The 22,533-nt window shown below is 40.6% G+C and overlaps 1 protein-coding gene and 1 pseudogene across 5 annotated transcripts in view; one reads left to right on the top strand and one right to left on the bottom strand.

Annotated features, from left to right (window-relative positions):
* Positions 1-17,299, top strand: part of Col28a1 (collagen, type XXVIII, alpha 1) — a 172,171-nt gene extending 154,872 nt beyond the window's left edge. For 3 of the 5 annotated variants that reach the window (XM_013515905.1, XM_013515903.1, XM_005388091.2), the window contains 3 exons: positions 500-657; positions 14,048-14,237; positions 15,762-17,299. In XM_013515905.1, the coding sequence (XP_013371359.1) occupies positions 500-657; positions 14,048-14,237; positions 15,762-15,934 (521 nt within the window). In that variant the 3' untranslated portion in view covers positions 15,935-17,299. The remainder of the gene's footprint in view (positions 1-499; positions 658-14,047; positions 14,238-15,761) is intronic. The other 2 variants (XR_001234639.1, XM_013515904.1) reach the window with 2 other exon arrangements.
* Positions 17,300-20,583: 3,284 nt separating this feature from the next.
* On the bottom strand, positions 20,584-21,849 carry LOC102030110 (annotated as a pseudogene).
* Between the last annotated feature and the right edge of the window lie 684 nt (positions 21,850-22,533).

Here is a 22,533-nt window from a genome sequence, read left to right as displayed (position 1 = left end):
TGGGTGACTGGTGGTTTCTCTGATATCTGAGCTAAACATTGTTAGAATGGCCCAAGTCTTACATGTTTCAGAGAAAGTTATATCTTAACAATGGAAGAACTTTGACATCTTACCTGAGTGAGTTTGTAATTTTTAACATGAGGAATATATTTTTGGACTGGATGAACTTTTGCTATCCTAAAACCGTAAGTAATAGCTTATTTTACCTATAGTGAGTGAGGCTAGCCCATTTCATAGAGTAATCCTCAATTATTCGACACTTGGTATAAACAAGCATTCAAGTGACTCTTCTGTCTCTTTGTACCCTTGTGTGTTATTAAGTAGTTATTTTAGACAACCTCTGACAGATCTATAAAAAATGCTTTCTAAATTAGTTCACGTTAGCAATTGATCCCACATAATGTGACGTTACTTGTTTTAGGAACGCTCCCCTCTTTAAACAGGTTTTACGTAGCATTTTATTATTTCTGCTATCTCCCTTTTTACTTCTCTTTTAAAGACACCCTGAAGCAAAAGTTGTCTACAAAAATTTGTGAGGATTTCGAGTCCTACCTTGTTCAAGTTTTTGGTACAGCCTCACTTCGACCTGGGCTTGGGGTGTTGGGGGCAGAACTCAACGAATCCACTCCAGAGCCCACAAAAGAAGTTTCGGAGCCAGTAAGTAACTGCCTTGCTTACATTTCAGGTGTAAAGTGGTATATTCTGTCTGTTTTACATCAAAGTTCCTCTCTCTGCCCTGTCATAATCAGCTGGGATACATGCATTTTCACGTCCTTGGCTAGAGTTATTTCCAGGTCTGAAATAACTCTACAGCTTGTAAACATGAGTATGGGGTTTTTAAAAAGTGTTTATATCTGATAAGTATTTATTACATGTTGCAAATAATATTTTTGTATTATACACCTCTCCTGAGTGAAATAATCATGCGTATTAGGACAGATTAACACTGCATTCTTTGAATTTGCTCACTTACTGTGCCTTGTAGATTCTTTCATACCAGGCTACAAATCTCGCTCATTCTACCATGGATCCATGTTCTGCTTTGTGCCTTCTTACATCTTTCCAGAGTTTACACATGTCTGTCTTGCCACCTTCCCACACTCCCAGGCACACTCTTCCACCTCTCTGCTCAGCGTGGGGCTGGGATGGAGGCTGGATGCATGTGGTGCAAGGTGGATGCTCTGTGTCAGAGCTCCCTGGTCACAAGTCCTTGGGATAATGACCTCCTGAATCAATGGGGACAAATACGACTTCCTTATATTGAGCTTCTGGGAAGACACTTAACCAATTAGATCATAAGCAACTAGTATGTTCTTCAGGTGAAAACTAGAGGGCTCCCCCTTAGCTACAGGTGGGTGCTACAATCTTCCTCACCAATTTATAGGTAATGTAAATCTAAGCTGGATTCTACAACACATATGGACACCCTTTAGCAAGCAGGCTCACAGTCATGCCGCTATTCTTTAAGTTCAGCGAAGTCCCTGTACCATTTATTTCTTCATTTACAAGAACTTGTCACCAGTAGCAAGTGCACAGTATTCTAATATCAGGATTCAGCTGGCTGTCTCATCAGATAAAGGTCCTGAGAAACATCCAAATCAGGAGCTGGACCAGGGTCATTCAGAAATCACACTTAGGATATCTTCCTAAGGGCATAGACTAGGGAGCTCACTAGATTTTTATAGTGGTTCAAAAAAGGGCAGAAGGCCTCTAACATACTCTAATTAAATGCTGTGATTTCAAAATGAATAATTTCAATTAGTGCAAGACCACGCCTGAATTGCTTAGAAATCAACACACCTGTTGATTTATTTATACCACCTGTGCTATACCAGGGGTCAGCGTACTCTTTTGGTAAAGGGTCACATACTGAATACTTTTGGCTTGTGGACCACTCAATTTCCAGTTCTGTCTCTGAAGCACAAAAGTCACCATAGACAATACTTAAAGGGATGAGCATGACAGTGTTCTGATAAAACTTAATCATAAAAACAGAGGTAGAAGAGTATGTGCTCAGCCTGCCAGAGGCTCTGGGTTCAATCCCCAGCACCAAAACAAAACAGAAATTTAGATACAAAAACATATGGAGACTGATACTTGGCCTTCAAGTTGCCAGCCTTGGTGTATACTAAGCATTTTAAAGTAAATTGTAGATAATAATATATACTATCTCCTCTTGAGCATGGATTGCCTAGCTTGTTTGTTTATCTCTTTTGCTTCTTCTGATCAATCCATGCAAACAAATCATTGCCTACTATATATTTAAATATTTCCTAAGATCTTCACAAAAAAGAGCAAGCTCAGGTTTTATCCGGCAAGTTAGTCATAGTTAAACAGGGCCCTTCTCATAATTGCTCAGTGATGGTTTTGGCTACATGGACGCCCATGAATTCCAGTACTGCATATGCTTTACTGCTCTGCTAGGTGGTACCTCTTAAGACTCTGTTCCTGCCTGAGAGAGGCCCAGGATTTGTCAGGGAAATAAATAAGTACAAGACGCACTTAGGCTTTAAGTGCTTCAGCAGAGCTGTGGATGAAGGAGTTGGGGATGGGGAGATGGGGACGTTAATTTCAGGGAGAGTAATGTGAAGTAACTAAGGCTAAAAATACGTTGTCGGGGTTGCTTAAGCAACGAACATTTATTTCTCGTGGTTCTAAAGACTGGGGAGTCTGCATTTTAGAGTTTGATGAAGGCTTACTTCCTGCTTTAGAGACAGCCATGTTCTTGCTATGTCCTCATATGGCTGAGAGACAACTCATCTCTCTTATGTCTCTTTTTAAAGGGGACTAAACCCATTCACAAGGGTTTCCTTCCCTCTTATGACCTAATTACCTTCTAAAGTCCTCGCCTCCAAATGCCATCACACTGGGGATTTGGGTGTCACTATATTAACTTTTTTTTTTACTTTTGTATTTTAAAGAGAATAATAAAAAAAGAACAATAGCAAAATACCAACAACATAGACAAAACCAAAACAAAACAAAAACAATAAAAATGATACAAGGTTTCAGAACAAAATGATAGGAATTAACAATGGTTGTTATATTACATATTATTATCTTCAACGAAGTTGCTCTGATTACCAGATGTAAGAATGCAAGATTGATCAAACCATTAAGGAGAATAAAAATAATAATAAAAAACTCATTAGAAATGATATAGAGTTTCACTAGACAAGATGGTAGGAATTCACCAATAGTTGTTATATTGCATATTGTTGTCTTCAAATTTGTCATTCAGATTATCAGACATAAGCATGAAAAACTGGTCAAAAAGAAAGAAAAATAGGCATTAACTGTTCCTTTCAATAAACTATTAGACTTCAGCAGTGTAGTTATCCCAGGTACCCTTCTATATACATCAATATATGAATTTTCTAGGGAGGTAAACATGCAGTCCCCCGAAACAGAAAGCTTCACAGGGAAGGTGACATTGACTGAAGCATTGACAAGAGGTAAGAGTTTTTCCAAAGGACTGGGAACATGCGGGCAAAGGGGGATTCTTGATATTTCAAGAAAAGAGGATAAGTTCAATTGAATTGTGCCTAACATATGTTAGGCACAGAATGGTGAGAGTTAGAGCTAGACTGATAAGGACTGATTATGTGATTTCGATGTCAAGCTAAGGAGCTTGACTTTCATCCATAGGTCAGCCATCCAGGAGACAGCAGAGACTGTAAAGCAAGGGTCCTATGGTTACGATTGGCTCACAGGAAATATAACCATGGCTGCAGTGTGAAAGGAAATTTGAAAGAAAAGGGGGGACTGTGGAGCCTGGGATATAAGGTGTGATAATCTAGGTGTGAAAGAGTGTAAAGCCCTAGACTAAGGCAGGAGCAGTAGGAATAATATTTAAAAAGATACAAATTAGAAAGCCATTTTTAGGGCAGAATAGCAGGATTTACTGACTGAATGGATCTAGGGTCTCACTACGTAGTTCAGGCTGGCCTCAAACCCATGGCGGTTCTCCTGCCTCACTCTCTCAAGTGCAGGGATTGTATGTGTGCACCACCATGCCTGGGTGTTACCGAACAGACTGGAGATTGTAGGGAGAGGAGAGGGTTACTGTAATTATTGGGTTCTATCTTGGAGACAGGCTGGCTTGAAACACCATATACAGAGAAGGAGACTGTAAGTGGCAGGATAGATTTTTAAAGGAAAATAATGTTTGGCTTGTATCTTGCAAAATTCTTGGGGGACAATCAAGAAATTATGACATAGAATGAGGGATGGTGGGACCTTATGCCTCTGGTGTCAGGTCTCCAGAAGGCTGATGGCCTGAGAGATAAGTGACTTTAAAGATACAGATGAAGTATCCTGGTAACTGGGGACAGGGGCAAGGGTATAGGAAAAGTGCATCCAAAATAGCTTGGATTTACAAAACCAAGGGCTGGTGGAGGGAAATTCAGTCAGCTAAGGTTCTCCAGGGATCTTTGAGATAGTGGGAGCTTGTAGTGAACTTTAAAGCTCCTTGGACAGCCTCCTTCATTGCTGGGCCTTCTCATTCTGCTTGCTTTGTAGAAGCACCAAGGCAAAACTGAATTTTTAACCAACTGATTCCCTAATAGACATTTAGTCTGAAAAAATATATATGCACTTAAAGTCCCTGAGATATCCATCTTTCTATCGTATACTCACACAAATGTACAAACACATTTCTGCATCTGTGAATGCACATCTACCTTTGTCTAATAAGCATAATTACAGTATCAGGCATTTGAAATAAAGTGGATTGATCGAAACCCTCAGATACTCAGATTGTTCTGGAGCCTACTGTAGGCAATGGACTAACTTTAAGCACTATACCTAACTGTGGAATGAGACGTGACCCTGATCAGATGAACTTTAACCATCTGGGAACAGGTATGCTGGGAAATAGGGAAAAAGAAATCTCTCTCATGTTTTACTAACTGCATCAGACTGAGGAGCTTCCTGTTCTGTTTCCTCTGTGGGGCCGTGTGTTCATTCTCCTCAGCCCCTCTTCTGAAATCTAGGGATGACCTACGTTTTCTTCCGTGACTAATGGATTTGCATTCCTTGGGGAAATAATGTGTTTCTAATTAAACCTTATGTCTTCCTCGTGACCTCAAATTTTACATAGTCAATGCTCAACAAATGCTTATTGACCTGATGAATGCTGTATCAATGGTTGGGCTCGAAGAGCTATCTGAAGATTTTGTTCAACGAAAGATATGGGATAGACTTTGTGGAGATGGGAAGCTCTGATATGGGGGAGACGAGAAAGAAAGAAGGGAAAGGGCAGATAAGAAGGATCAAAGTGTAATATGCTTATACTCCAAGTCTCAATAATGAATGTATTTATCATGTATTGCAAGCATATACTAATAAAAAGTTAACTGCCATACTGTTATACAAAAGATTACATGTGTAAAAATATCATTACGTCTATGGGGTTAATAATCTTAACATTTTCTGTTCCTTTATTCTTTTTGATTTGATCAGTTGGAGTAAGATTTCCAAGATATAAATGGGAGCAGTGCAATAAACTCAAATCAGCACCATATTAGGCCAACTGGTTTTACCCAGTAATGGCCCATTAAGCCCGTCAGCTTTTTCATTTCCTGAAGGAAGTCACTAAATGCCTTGATTAAAATAATGTCAGCACACAAGGTATTTATTCAGTGGAGCTGATTTTTTGTAATAATATTTTAGTCTTTCTTTCCCCCCTAGAAGAAGTGGGAAGGAAAGAAACCCTTTCTAAAAGCTTCTCTTTTTTTTAACTTGTTCTCTGACTGTAACTTAGTTGGCAGCAAGATTTCTTCCTCTTAGTAGAAGAGAGGCTGCGGGGTTCCTGTCGAGAGGGTCTCACAGCAAGCAAGCTGTGGACTGACATCAGGCCAGCATGGGAAGAGCCCCTCTGGGTAGCTCTTGCCCTCACTAGAAGCAGGGTAGTGGAAGAGAAAGGAGATCTATGCATCTCCTTCTTTTTCTTGATAGTGCCTGATACATACAATGCCAGCTGGAAGTCTGGGATGCTGGTGCCTCATTTCCATGAAAAAATGTGTATTCTGTATCGCTGTACATTATAGAAATCTAGCATGGCGGCCAATAGGTGGCTCTTCCATCCTCTCTTAGTTCCCCCCCATTTCCGTCTCTCTCTTGCCATCTCTCCATCCATACTCTCCTTCCCTGTGCTTACTCATCCTTACTCCTTCTCAAGGTCCACTTAAACATGGCTACTTTGAGACCAGGCTCCAGTGGCAATTTTGGAAAGAACTGGCTCAGATATGATAGAGTCCAATGGGTCCCTTCATCCCCAAATCTGTCGCTGGGCTCCATCCTTTGGCCTAAGATGACACCTTTCAGTCCTCTACCTGCGTTCTTACACCTGATCCTTTCTGTCTCTTCTAAGTTCAGGACTTTGCTTCGCTGTTGTGCCATTTTCCAGCAATTTTTCTCTCTCCTTCCCTAGGGCCAGTGAATAGGGGTCAGACTCACTTATTGAAAAAATGTACCCAGCCCGCCCACGACCATGTTCTTGCTAATGTCTTATCTCTTTCTATCTTTCCATGATTGTTCCTCAGGGCAGTCTCTGATGTCTCTTTGTCTCTTTCTTTTTGTCTTTTGCTTCCCCTTTCCTCCTCATAGTCCTGTCTTTTCTCCTTTGCTGTCACTATTTCTCCCTCTGAGTTCATTTCCTATTAGGAATCCTCTGAAGTCAGGCTACTGCCTCACCACACCACTAAAATCCTGCTAAAAATAAACCACCAGTGATCTCCAATGGTCAACCTTGACTTCTACCTGATTTCTCTTTTGCATGTAGCACCGCAGCTACTTCTTTTTTTGGAAATTTTTCCTTGATTTTGAGTCTTCTCCCTTTTTCTACTTTGAATGTATTCCTTTGGAATCACTGCCAGGGCTTTTCTTTCACTGCCTGTCCCTTGCACGTTAGACTGTTAATTTTTCTGAGCTCTGTCCTCGGCCTGCTTCTCTTCTGCATCCTCATTCTGAGTCCATTTTCAACATGCCTGCTGTTGTTACATCTGCCTTCCTGGTCCAGACCTTCCTCTTTGGCCCCACACTACTTTTGATGGACCATGAGCACCTTATTCTGGGTATTCCATGGCATTCATCAAGGAACATAGTCACAGCAGTGCTTCTCTAAATTTCCTTCTTATAGGGAGCATCACTTTCCCACCAACCAGCCAGGCATCTGATAGGAAACCTGGGGAGAGTCCATCTCCCTAGTTTCATTTTCCCTGGCATACTGACTGGTATTAACTTCTCTGGTCTGTTCCTAGCATCCCTCTTTCTACCCTATAAACCTCTCTCTTCATCCATACTTTTCTTCTCTTAGAACAGGACCTCTTCATTTATTTCCTATGTGAATAATAGTATATAGTCATAATTTGTCTCCCACCGGGTGTGGTGGTACATGCCTATAATCGCAGCACTCAGGAGGCTGAGGCAGGAGGATTGCTGTGGGTTTGAGGCCAGGTGGAACTATGAGACCTTGTCTCAAAAAAAAAAAACTTGTCTACCATCTCTCTTTTCTGTATCCTTTCTTGTTTATTCATTACCTGTTGATGGTATCATTTATATATTTTCATCATTTAAAGTTAACCATTAAACTATTTCACTTACATGTAATTCCATTACAGCTCATAGTTTACTGTGGCATACATTTTGCCACGGCACATATTTTATCTTGGAAGTAAGCCTCTGTGACAGTGGAGTAGGAGAAATAACATCGATGAATGTGTCTATATTTGCTTTGAATGTTCTAAGGAACTTGCAGAGTGCAAAAGATAAAAGTACAAAATAAAATTTTGTAGGTTGTTCAATCATATTATACTGTTAAATGAAGTAACCTACCTAACAGGCTATACCCAATGCTATTAAAAACTTCTAAAGACATAGGGCCAAGCCTTTACTTTCTCCACTAATGGAAAAATTAACTTGATTTCTAGAATCAGACCCAATTATTCATAATTAGCTTTGACTAAACCACCTGGACAAGTATGGTTGTATTGGTCAATATTATAATTTACTTATTGATAAAAGAAAACTAATACTCACTGGGGTCAAAAACAAGTTCTTCATAAAACTCTATATATCAACTAGTCATTAGTATTGCTGTGTGAAGTGGATTTATAAGCACCATATAATACGAATAATAGGCTTATTCCTTTAGAATAGAAAATACTCCTAGCATATGGTAGAAAACAAAAGCCCAACAAAACATCGCAAATTGATGGAGAAGAAATATCCCATACCTGGTTAGTCAGAAAGCCTGGTTTGTTGTCTCGATGCTGAATCTAAATACTTTATTCCCTGAGTGTCAACATCTATATTTTTTCCTCTTTTATTATTTTTGAAATTAAAACGCCTCTCTTTCATGTATGTGGCCTTTAAAAAATAAATACTTAATTTATCATGTTATCTCACAGCAAGTGACATTCTAGAAGTGAAATCTGAGACCTGAGTGACATGGGGTGGACCATCTCTTTTCTTGAGGTCTTAGCTTCCCTACTTGTAAAATGAGAGACTATTATCAGAATATCCTTCCTGTTTTAAAGCACACAATTACAGCAGTTGAAAACACTTGCCGGGCAATGCCATTTTAGCTGGTATTAGACTAAGTTCTGAGAGGATTTGCTTTTTTTTTGTTTGTTTGTTTTTCCTGTACCGGGAATTGAACTCACTACCTCCCGCTTGCCAAGCAGGCACTGTGCCGCTGAGCTAAATCCCCAGCCCCTACTCTGCGGAGAAGTAGAATCCTGCATTCCACCTCTGCGGAGTGCAGCCAGTCTGGAGAGGTGCAGCCCAAGCTTAAGGTGTTCCGGAGGTTCTATAACCTTGAAATGTAATTAAAGCTTTCAACTTAAACACTTAGATGGTGAGAGACCCTACAGAGCATTCCTGACCCCCGGGAGGAGCCCATGAAGAAGGCTCCTCCAGCTTGGAAGGTGTTGGCTGTGGAGCCCTCTGGTAGCGGCAGGATCCTTCACACCCACATGTGAGAAATTCTGACCCTCCTTGCTTGGAAAATGTTAAGTCTGAACCCAAGCGCTAATGCACAGCAGCATTAGCATTCATGGAGAGGAGACATGAGCTCAGACTTGAAGAGCTTGTCTATAATATATGCCAGATTCTGAGTAACCAATTATGAGAAAAATGTGCGGAAATCAAAACCAAAGTTTTGGAATGGTGTGCTGCCTGGCTGGCAATTCTTATCTCATGCGTTCATGTTCTGGGGTTGCCGCACTGGGTATGTTTCCTCCCCTCAAAGAGCAGCTGTAAGAGCATAATGATGAGTACCTCTGCTCCTCCACGTGTGTGGAGCAGCCTGGGGCCCAGGTATCAGCCCCCACACCCGGTAGACTCCTAATCTGCACCTTTTACCGAGGTGAAGCCCTGCATGGAGCTGGAGCCACCCGCTCCTCCAAGGCAGGAGCAGAGAGGCACAGACTTATAGGCAGGCTTGCGTTTTAACACTGATTTAAACAAGGCAATATAACATCTGTGTGCTGCGCATGAGTGACCAGGGTTTTCATTGGTTCACTCACAGTTCAGTTCTGAGGTTGTTTTCTCCTGGAGCTTATTCTCCTATGTCCAGTGGCAACCATTAGCATGAATTTGGTGTTTATTCTGCCAGTTAAATGTGTTTCTTAAATAAAATCTTATAGCTGGAAGCTAGGTTAGGGTCTAATTTTATTATTATTTTAAAAGGATGACATTAAAGCCTGGAGGACTTGGATCCTCTAAAGTTGTCTTTCCTTTCTGTACCCTGTACTTTATTTGATTTGATTTGATTTGGTCTTTTTGGTGTTGTTGTTTTTTGAGACAAGGTCTCGCTATACAGTTCAGGCTGGCCTTGAGCTCACTTTGTAGCCTGAGCTGGTGTCGAACTCACAATGTGATCCTCCTTGCCCTGTGCTTTATTAAGTTCAACCTAAAGATGAGTATAATAAACCCTAACCCACTGTGAATATATTCAGTAGCTACTATTTGCTAATTTATAGATATTAAAAAAAAAAGAGAAAGTAGTGAGGAAAGTAAGGAAGCAAGCAAAAAGTGGCAGAGTTTAACTTCTCTTATCAAAAATGTGATATTTATACATGTAAAATGGAAAAAGGTACAAGATGGTAGAAGAGGGGAGCTTTTTTCGCTTTCCTCTACCCTGTTGAGTTCATTATCTGGAGCTCTTTAGATTCGAAAGACGAAGGACAGATTAACAAGAGGAAAACAAGCAGAAGTGTATTAGCATGTGCAGCACACACACACAGGAGCACTCCGTGATGTGGAACTCGGTGGGGCAGAGGTACTGTGAGCTTGTGCAGCGTCCTAACAAGAGAACAGTACATTTGCAGACAGTGTGATGAGACAAAGGGGAAAGGCTTTGGGTTTCTAGGGTACCAATCATGGGACAACGACTACACAGAACTACTGCAGGATGAGGGCTACACCGATTCATTATGTGGCGTCTTCTGGTACCGCCCCTGGACTGGACTCTCGTGTTGTCTCCAGTGATTAACTCTGTGCTCCTTGGTAAAGAGAAGAGGGCACAACTTTAAAAATTTATGTTTTGCTTTTAGGTGAATAAGGAGGGGGCAGAGAGCTTTGCTTGTATCAGCTTTTCTCGTTTGTCAGTGGCTTTGAGCTCAAATAATATGCAAAAGTGGCGTATTTGGGGGTGCTGTCTTCTCCTCCAGGAGAATAGAGTTGCAGGTTAAATTCCACATGACCGGAGCCAAGTATAGGAGAGTGAGAAGGTACTGTGTACTAGCTGGAAGGGGAGAATCAGGACAGACTGGTTATTGGAAATTTTACGGGTAGAGACCAGCTTTTCTTGGGCTGTTGGGAAAGGGTTGATTTGAGAGCCTGAGACAGAGTGAAGAGGAGGAAGTGGAGAGTTAGGGCCAAGAGGAGTGGAAGGCTAGGGTGTAATTGGTGGAGGAGACAGCTTGTGGCAGGGCTGTGTGGATCAGCTGGAGGAATTTTCACCCATCAAACCGGTAATTATCTAATTTTTCAATCAGAACAGCTACTAAATGGTGATTGTTTAGGAAAGGCAGTGAGTATGTAAATTTGTAAAAAAAATATTCGGAGGGGACTTTTCCTCAAAAGACTTAATGGGTTTTTTTTTTTGGTCCTTTTGAGACAAGGTCTTACTGTGCAGTTCAGGCTGGCCGTGAGCTCACTTTGTATCTCAGGCTGGTCTCGATGATCCTCCTGCCTCAGCCTCCCAAGAGCTGGGATTACAGGTGTGCGTCACCATGCTCAGCACAAAAGACTTAATTATATATGTTCATTAACCGAGAAAATAGCTGTGAGGTTTATAACAGAAAAAGAGTAAATAAATTCCCTGAAAGGCCATTGGATTATGTATAGTCTATATTTAAAAGTGTTATGCTCACAGTTAAATATATGCTATGATCATAGTAAATGCAAAAGTAAACAGCATCTCACATGGAAAACCAAACATACATGTTTTTTGGTTAAAAATCTATGCACATAGGAAAAAAAGACTGGGAAAAATGTATCAATAACTGGTAAGTATGATATTTCATAGGTAGAAGTACATCTTAAATTTATTTTGTTCTTTTTACTTGTTCATATTTTTGGAAGTTCCTTTCAATGAACATGTTTGCTTTTCTAGTAGGGAAGAAAATGATAAAAATCACACACCATAACAGTTATGCAACTGAACAATTATTTGTTCAAAAAATCTGAAGTTACATTGGTCCAGAAAATCGATGACATTTTTATTAAGAAAAGAGGTTAATTATACTTGTTCTAAAGTAAGGTGTAAGGTTACAGTCATCAAAATTCCTAAATGATTATGTGACTGAGAAAGAAAACAAACAGTCCTATACTTGCAAGAGGTAGAGAATAACTTAAGAGTTTTCAGGAGTCGAGATTCAAAGTGCACAAATTCCTTTTAGAAAACTATGCCACCAAGAGCACTTCTACAAAGAAACATTCTCATTGTTCAGACAATGTATCTGAAGGGCACACTGAGGTCGTTTGGCTTCTATCTTTGACACACTGCTTCTCAAACCTTCATTTCTTGCTTAAAATGGAGCACATGCAAGGAAAAACCAAAAACACAGTAGTGTTCATTTCTGGAGACCAGGCCTGTCTCAGTTTTTTAGAGTGGGGAATGAGGCACTGAGAGTTTTTCTCTAGCCTTACAATTCTCTGGTTCTGTTACTGTAACAAAAGTTGATATGCAAATTTCCATGTTCCATGCAGGATCAACCTAAATGAATGTACAGTTTTATCTTCACTTTTTACCAAAGGTTGTGTTTTGGAGCCAGTGAAAAATTACTATAGGGCTGACGAACAATCTTAATAGAAATAGGTACTCTACTTAGTTGACAGCACTTCATAACTGTAAAAGCATACATACATAATAGAATTAATTAGCTCTTTCCCATTGGTGTGTGTGTGTGTGTGTGTGTGTGTGTCTGCATGCAGAATTAAATGCTGTAGAATAGCTTAAATGACAGAGGCCACTGAAGGGTGACAGCTGGCTCTGGTCATAGAGCCAGGTCACAGTGTGTTAGGAACCCTGGGTAGAAAAGCATAAAAGACTGGTGCATCAGTTCCTCTTTTTAATATATGAAAAGCACACAAACTAAAGAGAGAGGGCTCTGGAAGGACAAATGTCCATGCTGCATCACGATTCAGGTGAACGACTGGCTTAGCCCTTTGGAGCTAGAATCCAAAGGAAGAAAAGGGAGCACAGTGATTCCCACAGAATGTCTGCCTCGCTCCTGGTAACACGGTCAAGAAAACTGTTGTAACTTTTCCTAAAATGCAAAGCACTGTTCTTTCTTGTTTCATTACATAGCATATATTTAAATGAAACCTAGAAATTTTAAGCCCTGAACACTTGCTTTTGAAATTATAATCCTTTGTGGCTTAGATGCGAGACAGAATCAGGCAATTTTCTTAGAAGTTAAGCTCTCTACAGCATTTGGACTTAGTTGGGGTCTGGATGACAGGAAGGGCAGGCAAAAGGTGTTTTCAACTGCGATTGGGCCAGCAGTCAAATGAGATGGTGTTATGGTTTGTCTGTATGTCCCCTCAAAGCCTCATGTGGCCATGAGGCAGGCTTTTAGAGTCAATTGATTATGGGTGTGAGAGCTACACCCACCCTGGGGTGGATAGTTTGCATATGTAAGGGAGAGGGAAAGAGTGCTTGAGGCCATTCCTCCCCCATTCCTCGCTGGTGTATGCTTGTTGCTTAGCTGTGTTCTGCGCCATGAGCTGCAGCCCTCTGCCATGTGCCACTCTGCCTTGTAATCTGCCAAGTAAGGACTGAAACTGCCACAAACTGTAAGCAAAATAAACCTTTCCTTTCTTAATTTTGGGCATCAGGTATTTTATCCCAGCAACGAGAAAAAAGTAACTAAGACAGATGGCATGTGATAGCTATTAGTATTCTTTTTCGTTTGTTTGTTTGTTTTTGGTTTTTCTCCGGTACCGGGAATCGAACTCACAACTTTGCGCTTACCAGGCAGGTGCTGTGCTGCTGAGCTAAATCCCCAGCCCAGCTATTAGTATTTTTATGTCTACTGTGTTACTGCCCCCTGCCATCCTAATTCCTGGTCTCACAATGGGTTAGTTTTGTTTTAACTGATTTGGAATACATTTTTAAGATTTCTAGTATTAAGAAATGGAGAGGAAAAGGCCATAAATTTATTTTTTTGGCCAGATTGTTTTCCTCATAGCAGAGACTAAGCAAAAAATGAAGATAGTAAAGTCTCTCCCAACCTCTTCCATGCCACGCATGCAGATCTCTCTGGAAGATCCAGCCCAAAAGCATCGTGTCTGGATGTGTGCAGAGACCCGCACAAAGTGGGGGGAAAATACACAACCTAGATAGATTCCAAGGATGTATGATGTAGAGGAAGAGCATCGTTTCCTTAGCTTTCATTTGAAATAGTCAGTATCAGAGTGTTAAAGGGTGACAACAATGCTGAACTCTTCCTTACATGTTCCCCAAGAAAAGTAGCTTTTTTGACTTGGTATTATAAAAAACAAAAATGTGACTTATGTGTATGTGTGTGTGTAGTTCAGTGTCCTTGCAGGCCAGGATGAAGGAAATGAGCCCTCCGAGCCTCTCTGGACTGAAGGCTTGGCCACCACTGCCTCCTCCAAGGTTGACACCACTCTTGGGCCAACCCATAGCACCTCTGTGGACATGAGAACCAGGACTCCCATTCCTGTTTGGACATCAGAGGTGGAAAATTTGCTGCACAAAGGTAAGAAATATCTCCCAACCAGCTGCCGTATGTCCTGGGGGGGGCGGGGGGAAGGCACGGGAATGATGATCTCTTAAATCTCACCCACTATGGTTGGAAACAGGGAAGACAAAAGATACTTTTCATTGACATATGTGGAATCTGAAACTGGCTGTCTATAGAATATATTCGATAATACATATTTAAAATTCTTCTTTTGATCTGAATACCTTTAGGGAAGATTGTGCTGTCCCATTTGCCATAATCCCAGCTGTTCCCTATTGTCATAAACATGCCCTTCACTTTATGATGTAAAAAAAGAAAAAGCTGAAATTTACATTCTGATTCTATTAGCATGTTTTCCATGGAACTAATGCATATAGAAAAGACATCATTAGATACATGTATTTTGCAAAATATGTAAAAGAGATAATATCCATGTCCTCAAGAACCTTAGAGCATCTTGTAAATGAGTCACACAATAGACCTTATTTAGTTTGTCTTCAAGAACAGAAGTAATAGAAGTCTGTTCCTTTCCATTTTCTTAAAGAGGCTTTGTAGGAGATGTGGATTTAGTTTTGAAAATGATTAATCATTATCAATCATAATCCATACTGGTAATATCAACACACATTGATATTTAGCATAATCATTGATAAATGATTCAAGATATACTCTAAATCAATGGAGAAAAGGGTGGTTTTGCTATAGAGAAATAAAACTTATGATATATAAACTATCTCACAAATAAAAGCCCTAGACAGCAATTATCTATTTGGTCTTTTGTTCTGGAAATTTTCACATTGGAATTTCATCTTCATGTAGGAAATAGGAATCAAGGCAATGTGGCATATTGTCTTATAAAAATGGATTTACTAAATGAGAAACTCTGTGATTAAAAGAAACTTATTGGTACAGTTTGGTTCTCTTTTGCTTTCTTATAGTAGATGCATTTCTGAAATGTATTTGTTAACTGACAGTAGAAATTATATCATATTTTTAGCATCCTGTAAGAGATGTCCTTTCATAAAGAATTGTGATATAGAGAACTCATTTTATTTTTTCAGTTATTTAGAGGGCTTCCTCTTTTAAGAGCTACACTGTGATCATAGTGGTGTTCTTTATGAATATACTAGAAGGGAACGCATCCCAGAAGGCTGAGGTCATTGTTCCTCCACCTATTAAGCTGATTTTAAATAAAACTCAAAGTAGATGAAAGCAATCCTATCTTTCTTCTGTCAGTTAATCCCTGCAAAAATATTAGTCAATGAAGTTCTATAACACTTTCAGGAAAACGTGCATTTTTAATGGTGTTTCATGAAGCTCAAAAGATTTTGTTTCCAAAGGAATGAATATCTAGTAGTAGAGTTCCAGGTGGTGGGCAGAATATTTTGGGTGTTATTGAGTTCCTTACTAGTTTTCTTCATTGCACTGTTGGTGTGCATAGGGAATAATTTACTTATGTAAAGTCATGGGGCTGTTACAGTTCATTACTTCAGTAAAAGGAAAACCCTGGTGATGCTGTACATCTTTTTCTCACTCTAGATCAGAGGTGTTTGGAACCCTTGAAGCCCGGGAACTGCGGTGACTACGTGGTTCGATGGTATTACGACAAACAGGTCAATTCCTGTGCCCGCTTTTGGTTCAGTGGCTGTAACGGCTCAGGGAATCGCTTCAACAGTGAAAAGGAATGTCAAGATGTCTGCATTAAAGCATGACCAAGTAGACTTACCTGTCTTGATCAAAAGTCCAGAAAGAACACAGTACAAATGAAGCAGCATGTTGGGGTAGTTACTAAGTATTTATAATTTACAGGTGTTATTCAAACTTCATGCCCATCCTAGGATATAGATAAACTTACTGCTTACATAGATTAGAAAGCTAAGAATCTGATAATTTTAGTAGCTTATCAACTATCACCCAACTGAAAGGTGGTAGAGCTGAGGATTTGGACTGAGGCGTGTTTAACTTCAGTAACAGCTCTGTTCCACAATGTGTGGTATGATTCTGATGCCTGTTACTTCCTGTTATTCATATCATATTGGGTCATATCCCACCCTGCACCGGCCCCCATTCCCCTACTTGCACCCGGTCAGTAGCATATGGTGGAGGAAGACTTAGGTTTAAAACTCGAAGGGCCACGTATATGCATGAGTGCTGAGTTAGGGGTGGGGATAGTGAGGGTAGATTTTTGCCACAGTTGCCCTAAAAGCGATAGTAGAGAGAAACCAAGCTGAATCACTTAAGCCAAATGCATTTTACACTGCCCCTTCCCTCTCTGCCAGTATGGTTGGTAACAAAACCATTCCTGTGATTAAACTTTATATTTAAATAAAACAACTTTTTATGTCCATACTTCAAAATATGTGAGTGGGACTTCTCAGTTTGCTGGAGATAGAATTAGAAGCCTATTGTCAGCCAAGAGCCGTAGAAACCCCACATCCACTCTTGAGCGAGGTATTGTAAAGATAGGACTGACGCTGGAAAGTGAGCTTCCGAATGGAAAAGAGTAATGGAAGTCACGGAGGACTGGGGCTGTCGTTTTATAATAATTTTGTGATATCAGCTGAGCTCAGACAGCATTTGTATAGATCAACTCACAACACACTTTCTCCTTCCAGGCTTGTGGCCTCATACAAGGTCACCTCTTTAAAGAAGTGTTTATGGAATAGCAATCTTGGCAAAAATAATACTGTAATTTTATGTTGAAACTAAATTTTTTAATGTAATATTTAACATGACAAAAGAATGCATGCAACATGATTGTATTTTAGAAACGTGAGAATGAGAAACGCCAGTGAACGCATCACCTAGAGAACGAAACAAACATTACTGATTCGATCCCAGCTCCTGTGTGGCCTCTTCCACCACGACCCCTGCTCCAGGCCAGCGACGTTCCAGCCTGCACTCTGTTGGTCTGGGTTCTTACGTGTAAAACTACGTTTCATTCCTGTGGATCACTAAACAGTAGATGTTTAGTGTTGTTTATTTTAGAGCTCTGTAAAAATGGTGCTTTACTGAAGTATTCTGCAACTTGCTGTTTTCATCCAATAACATAAATAAACCATGTGTTTTCCCACATGTGAATGCATTCCTAAACAGTTTAGTAGGTTTTTGAGCTTTAGAGAATTTGTGTCAGAATTTGCTAGATGATTAAATTATTGTTCATATGTATTTACTTTCATAGTTGTATAATATTTGTGTGAATATACACAAGACATTTAATCATTACCATGATCAATATCTTTTTTTACTGTTTTACCTGTGTTGTGATGAGTACTTTGACTCACATGGCTAGAGGGTACACACTTTCATGTCTCCCTGGGGTCTATACCCAAAAGTAACTTCTGGGCTTCAGGGTATGTAAATATTTGAAACTAGTATACAGTACGCATGCTGATTTTGTCTCCAAAGTGTTTGAACCAACTTATTATAAATTTTCACCAGTTGTGCAGAAGAGTTACTGCTGCTTGATGTTCTGGTCAATACTTTTTGTTATTAGACTTCTTCATTTTGCCAAAATGAGTGTAGAATGGTGTCTTGTTTTAATATAGCACTCTCAGGGGACAACTCACCATTCTCATTTCCAGCTGGGCTATGCTCCTATGAAATACCTGTTTATAACTGCAGACCATTTTTTATTTTGATGTTTCCCTTGTCGAAACCTCAGAGTTCTTATGTATTACGGATTCTCTTTGCTTGGTATTTATGTTGTGTCTTTTTGCCTTCCCACCCCTCTTTTTCCTTCCTCCCTCTCGTCCTTTCTGTTGAACTGTCTACTTTTAATGGCTAGAGCTTTTTGTTCCTCGTTTATGTTGTCAGCTTCCTTCTCAGCTACCTTTCTTGGAAGGGAAGCTTCCCCAGGATCAAAATCACCGTGAGTACTGATGTTACCTCCCATCGCTGTGCCTGGTAATTCCTTACTATCCTGTTAGTGATAGTGATGTCTAGTCAATAGTCAGTGATTTCTAGATGATTTTTAAAATTTTGCTCAACTTCCTTTTTATTATCCTTGGCTTGAAAGTATGAGTATTATAAAAAGGTCTCTATTTTTGTTGTTGTTGCTGTGGGATAAAGGGCTTTGAGTGTCATTTTATTTGCTGTAATCCCTGCAATGCGTATGTACTATGTATTAGTTACCATACCTTGCTGGACTGTAGAAAGACCCGTCAGACTATCTAGGCTCCTATGCTGATAGGAGCAGAAATATTAATATTACTTTTTAAAGCTTTCCATAACTTTACCTTCCCACTCCTCAGAAAAACTGATACACAAAATGTTATAATGCTGATTTGGGTATTTGTCCCTTTGAAACATCCTTTTTCTACTTCTGGTGACTCACCAAGTCCTAGTATCTCAAGGACACTTAGAAGCCCTCTTCCTTCATGCTGCCTTCTCAGCCCTGTCACTCGTGTCCAACACTGAGGACCCAAAGCTTGGCTTTGTCTCCATTCCACACACTGACCACAAGCTGAGCTGCTTTGCACTTCATAGAGGAGATGCCTGCATTCATTTTCTTTGCTGTTATAACAAAGCACCACAGATTTGATGGCCTGGATAACAAAATATATTATCTTTGAGTTCCATAGGTCAGAAGTTTGATGTTGGTCCCACAGGGCTAAAATCAAGATATCCATGGGCCTGTGTTTTTTTCTAGAGCACCTGGGAGAAAATCCATTTCCCTGTTTTTGTAGCACCTGAAGACCACTCACATTCCTTGGCTTGTGGCCCCTTTCTCTGTTTTAAAAGCCAACAACAGCAGGACAAGTGCTGCTTCCTCTGATGCTTCTGTCCTGTGATTCTCTGACTGCAGTCTGGAAAGGTTCTTTGCTTTTAAGGACTCATGTAATAAGGTGGGGCCCACTCAAGTAATCCAGGATAAACCTCCTTCCTCTAGGTCATTCTCTTACTTCAAGGTGTGACTTTGCTTTTGCCACATAAGATAGCATATTCACAGGTTTTGGGGATTAGGAAGTGGGCATTTTGGGGTCTATTATATTGCCTATCTTTCTATCTCTTTTAGGTCTATTATATCACCTTTCTTTCTTTCTTTCTTTCTCTATTTCTACCTGCTATCTGAGCTATTCAAGAACAAAGAAATCCATGCCTCATCTCTCTCTGTGACATCAAGTCCTTACACATATGAATAACTCAATCAACTTAAAAACAAACTGAACTAGTTTCATTTATTTTTAGAGTTAAAGTTGAGCACCATCGTGAGAAAAGAGTGTACAAAAACAGCCTTCTTATACCCTAGGCTTTTGTACTCATCCTAGCAGACTGGGCCTCTCCTCATAGTGTAAGAGGTAAAATTCACCACCTATACATGAGAAATCAGACTACTTTAGCTTTATTTTTTATTATCTGCTTGTACAAAAAAAAACATTTAATGGTGTCTTAATTCCTTTTTTTGGTTACTGAGACAAAATACCTGACACTCAATGTTTATTTGGTTCACAGTTTGTAGAGGTTTCAGTTCATAGTTGGCTGGCTGCAAAGAAGGGAGGCATAGCAGAGAAGAAACAGTTCATGGCAGGCAGAAGGCAGAAGGCAGAAGGCACTAAGTCAGTAAGGCAGCAAGCAGTGAAGTAGTTGTCCATTTTATCGTATTTCAGCTATACGCCCTTGGGCAGGTAGCACTCACACCCAGCTTGGGCCTTCCTATTATCCACACCCAGGACTATACTAAACCAACCAGTGAACTAATTTAGTAATCATGCATCCTTAAACCCAAGATCACACAACTTAAACCTAGGAATCACACAACTTAATCCCAGCATCATGCATCCTAGATCCTGCCACTTCTGAAAAGCTCCACCAATGACCACATGAGGCTTTGTGGGGGCATCTAGACAAAAGCCATAACAAATGGTTAGCAGGCCAACTGTTCCTAAGTATATCGATCCAGTTTAGATAGACAGATGTGGTCTTTAAGTCCACATTTCTATATTGGATGACTCCCTGGAAATCGGTTTTCTTTTCTAGGTTTGAAAAGGATCCGAGTTTCTGGTCAGCTGGGTGACTAGTGCACTGTGCCTCAAGTGAGAGGATGAGATTACCTCTCTATCAGGAAGTATGGGGCTCCAATAGGGCCAGCAGTCACCCAGCAGGAAACACTCCGGCCACAGGTGGCATCTGGTCAAGAAGCTACTTATTCCATCTCTAAGTGCTTTGAGTGAATTCAAGGTTGAAAATCACACACCAAGTCATAGAAGGTAGAGGACATTATTAAGGTAACAGTTCCAACAAGTCCACACACAAAGCTCTGATCCTACTGTCCCTGACACCCTTCAGGATGGCCTAGTCCTGTCTACTGTTTCTCCGCAGCAAGTGTCCAGCATCCAGAAGCCTACAGCAACCTTTGTCCTCACAAGTTGGGGAAGCCCCAACTAAGGAACTTCATGGCAACTTCAAAGCCAAGGAAACATGCTGTGTTGGTCGGAAAGACTGAGATCATCCCTGTGATGAACCTTCCACATAAGGATGTGATTTCTTCCCTCTAAATCAGCTCTCTCAGCACATCTCTAAAACCATATTTTTCCAGAGGAGCAGCATAAAAGTAGGACTGGAGCACGTCTGTGGGGATTACCACAGCCTACTTGAAAGTCTCTGCCATTCCCCCAGCTACCAAGATTTGAGAAGTGCCGAGATCACTGACACTATGTATCTCTGCAGTGAAAATATTTTTCAACATCTCTCATGAGGTGAGCACAGTCCATTTGTAGACGCCTCGGATCCCAGATTCCCAGTGCAGCATTTTGCATAGTCCAAGGTTCCAGGGGGCTTGGTTTCCTCCGAAGAAGCCTGCGTCTGTCATAGGCACTTTCTCCTTTCTCTAGGGGTCATGATTCCTGTGGTAAAAACACCAGGCAACATTCCGGCAGCAGACATTTGGGGGTAACTGAGCACATCCTCTGGGGATTTCTGCTGTAGTTGCTCTCCCAAACCAAACCCAAAGAAGCACAGAGCAAATATGGGGGTGACCGCAATGATAGGGGCAGCCACACCTCTGTGCAGTCCTCTGACCTGTGATGCCATCTCTAATAAGAGTCTTTTGGAAATAGTCAATGATCCCTCAGTGCATGAGAGGCTGTGCAGGCAAATTTGGTGGCTGTATGTGCATTTGGACCTCAAACAGGCAGGCAGGAATTACTTCTAACTCTTGGGAGGATCAGCCTTTTGTTCTACTCAAGCTTTCAATGGATTGGATGAGGCCCACACTCAGAGACACACCCAGAATGACATCTTATCATATGTCTATGTACCACGAGACTCAATCAAGTTGACACACAAATTAGTTATTACACACATTTATCTATGGGTAGAATTTTCAAGGTTATATGTTAATTCCATTTAACCTTTATTTTTTTCCCCTGGTGTCAGGGAACCCTGGGCTTTGTGCATGCTGAACATGTGCTCTGTGCTCAAACTACATCCCCGGTCCCTCTGTTTAACCATTTCAAGAACTGCCAGAGTGTGTTCCAAGTGGCTTCACCATCTTACATTCCCACCAGCAGTGTACGAGGGTTCCTACTTCATCAAAGTTGGTTCTCATCTGTATTGTTTTATCATCAACATCACAGAGGTAGTATCTCTTTGTGACTTTGATTTGCATTTCCACGACAAATACCATGTTGAACATTTGTTTGCATGGTCACTGGCCATTGATTTATCTTCTTTGAAGAAATGTCTCTTTGGTGCCTTTGCCTAAGGATTTTGACTGGATGATGCAGCTTTTAATCATTGGGTTACAAATGTTCTTAATATCCTGGAAGCAAGCTAACTTCTTACTACAGTCTCACAAAAGACCCCGAGACAAAGCTGGGGATGCTGGTACATGGTGGTAATCTCAGCATTCAGCAGGCTGAGGCAGGGTGGCTATGAGTTCAAGGCCAGCCTGGGGGTATATGGTGAGACTGTGTAAACCAAACCAAACTAAACCAAACAAAACCTCTCCTTAGTTGGTCATTCTGATACCCTCCTTTCAAGCTTACATTTGCCTTCACTTGAAATCATTTTATGCAAGTCATTGCAGAAATAAATAACTACTTACAAGAGAGGAATTGAAAAACATCAGAGAAAGAAAAGAAAAACCCACACCAGTTTCAAAGAAGCTGAGAAAAGTGATATGTCAGTGTGTGACAGTTATCCCCCTCTGACCCATCTTGGACTCTAGGAACCTCTCTCCTCCTCTCTGCTCCATCCACCAACTGCCAGGGAGAAGTCAGCAGGAGTGTTGTCTAACTAGCTTGGGAACCGAAGAGAGTGAACTGAACAATCTAAGAATGAAGTCTAGAAAACAGACTGGTTTACATTA

Source organism: Chinchilla lanigera, unplaced genomic scaffold (assembly GCF_000276665.1).
Source record: "Chinchilla lanigera isolate Chin_1 unplaced genomic scaffold, ChiLan1.0 scaffold00031, whole genome shotgun sequence".
NCBI lineage: Eukaryota > Metazoa > Chordata > Mammalia > Rodentia > Chinchillidae > Chinchilla > Chinchilla lanigera.
This window is presented reverse-complemented; position numbering and strand designations above follow the sequence as displayed.